The sequence below is a fragment of the Austrofundulus limnaeus genome, unplaced genomic scaffold, assembly GCF_001266775.1.
Source record: "Austrofundulus limnaeus strain Quisiro unplaced genomic scaffold, Austrofundulus_limnaeus-1.0 Scaffold268, whole genome shotgun sequence".
NCBI classification, from domain to species: Eukaryota; Metazoa; Chordata; class Actinopteri; order Cyprinodontiformes; family Rivulidae; genus Austrofundulus; species Austrofundulus limnaeus.
The window spans coordinates 359,865-362,278 of record NW_013952670.1 but is presented as its reverse complement, the minus strand read 5'-3'; the positions used below and the strand labels follow the sequence as shown (position 1 = coordinate 362,278).

The window sequence follows — 2,414 nt, the reverse complement described above, 5'->3', positions numbered from 1 at the left end:
TCTTTTCTCAGGGCACACTGGACGCTGTGCATCCCTGGGCCTGTCTGTCCAGAAGACATGTTCCAAACTGTCCCTGACACGTCGTCTTACGTCAAGGTAAGACATCACCGTCTGTCRGATCAGGTCGTTTCCCTTATTTTACTGAGACTTTAATAATCAGCTGAAGTTTCCCCAATATGCAGACGGACCCATTAAAGGTTTAAAAAGTGGGGACTCCAGAATCAGATATACAGTACCTGTGTATATATATAAATCTTGGAATTAATTTCTTATAACCACCTCGCTCTTTGTAGATAAACTCTAAACTTGCTGTGGTGTCATTTCGTTTGGTTTTACTTTCTGTTGAAGTCGCTGCAGTTTTTTAGTCTTTAATTTGCAGTTTTTCTTGTCTTTAATCCAATTTTAAAAAGTAAAAAGAGTTGTTATGTCTCAATATGCCTGACGTCATGAAGCCCCCCCCCCTTCACCCTACACACACACATGCACACRCCAAACACACAACAGATTGCAAATAAAGCAAACAGCACACATCTGGTTTCCACATAAAGCACACAGCGCGTCACATGTGGCGCAGCAGGGAAACCTGCAGCAGCTTCTCCCCCTCTGCCCTCCAATTATTGGCCCCTCTTTTTTATACATATATAATAAAACTCCACTGTTTGTGTTTTATGCGTCAATTTAGTCCCATCCATCATAATAATCTGCTGGCTTAAGGGGGGRCTCTCCCGTCACAAAGACACAACCATTGTACAGTTTGCTTCTATCTGCAGAATCAAGGTGCCTTTTTTTCCTAGGAGAGGCTTGTTAATGTTTCGAGGCCTGAATAAAAAGGGCTTCTTTCATGGAGCCACAGCGTTTGTGGCACCGCTCAGGAGGAATGTTTAAGAAGAAAATATGAGCTCAAATGACTATTTTTTTTAAACTGATTTCAAATATAGTGCCTAAATCCTTATTTTGTCATGGATTTGTTGTGAAAATGCTCTCTTTGTTCTGCTTTAAAAGTTTGCGTGCATTCTTTTCAGGGGACATGTTGCATGTGGCACGCCTCAATATATTACAAAAAAAGAGAGAGAGAGAGAGAGAAAAAAGGAAAGAAAGAAATATTCCCTCCTAGTCCGAGCGGATCCGAGGCCCATAGCATTTGGTTTTGTTTGGTTAAGGCCAGGCGAGACTGGAACTCTCCAATAAAAATAAATCTCAAATTAATTATGGCCCGGAGCGAGGGGCCAGACAGTTCGTGCCTCTGTGCGCTGCAGACTCCACTGTTTCTGCCCTCAGTGTTTTGACTCGGGCTGCTTTTTAGCCCGAGAGCAGGAATGATCTGAGCACAAGTCTGCACTTTTAATAAACACGAGCGGTTGGAGCTGCACGGCTCACATGGGGCTGGGACTGCTCCTCCAATACAAGTACATTTTCCAACACTCCTGTGTGTCCACGTGTTAAAAAAAAACAATGTAAATGAATCTTGCAGGAAGGTCAAATCAATATAAAAGCTGATTGATTTGGGGAAGAACCTGTAAATCAGTGTGTTTAGTTCACATTATTTTTACCTCAACATATGTTTTAATAAAACTCTTAATAAGACATTAAAGGCCTATTCCTTGGTRGAATGCATAGCACCCCCCACCTTTCATGTCAAAATTAAAAAAAATAAATGCTGAGATATATGATATAGATTTAAACGAGTTTTTTTTGGCATTGTCTCTCTCTTTTTTTAATGCAGCCATTCTTGTGTTGACATGTAGTGGCCGTATCACTACTTTCTGAGAGTTTTGCTAAAATATGTTCCCTGGTTCATGAAATATTTTGTTAACAGACAGGGTTGACTTTAATAGTAAAATCCAATTTTATAAACTTGCTCCGCAATAGCACTCAGAATTACTTTCAGCAACCACACAATATTTAATCCCACTATTTGTAAAATTCATTTCTGTTTGCTAAGGCTGATTAGCTGTGATGGCCACCTTGAATTTAGACAACACTAAATGTTAAATCAGTACAGTCACTGAATACTAACCAACAGTTTCATCAAAATACAAATAATGATTAATGAGATTTGTTGCTAACAAACGGGCAAATTTTACTAATGGAAAAGTTTTAAATCTTATGCAATCAGTTAATGCTCAGTTTTAGCTCATTGCCTGCTGTATTTGCTGACTTACGGCTAATTTTTGTTTACTGACTTTGTTTAGCTGTAGCAGCCATCTCGAATGRCGTTGACTCCAAAAGTTAATGATTTGTACATGAATACAGAGTGATTACTTTCTACAAGTTGCATCAAAATCCATCCTCTGATTCACGAGATATTTTGCTAACAGATAGGCACGAGCTGAAACGATGTCGCCCAGGCCATAAGGTTTCGACTCAAACAGTCAAAAGACTGCTGCGCATTAGCTCAGCAAACTTTCTAATGC

At 39.6% G+C, this 2,414-nt stretch overlaps 1 protein-coding gene across 2 annotated transcripts in view; it reads left to right on the top strand.

The window, feature by feature from the left end:
• The window catches only part of fli1 (Fli-1 proto-oncogene, ETS transcription factor), a 50,638-nt gene that overhangs the window by 2,342 nt on the left and 45,882 nt on the right, over window positions 1-2,414 (top strand). For both annotated transcript variants that reach the window (XM_014020841.1, XM_014020840.1), the window contains exon 2: window positions 12-96. In XM_014020841.1, coding sequence (XP_013876295.1) covers window positions 58-96 — 39 coding nt within the window. In that variant the 5' untranslated portion in view covers window positions 12-57. The remainder of the gene's footprint in view (window positions 1-11; window positions 97-2,414) is intronic.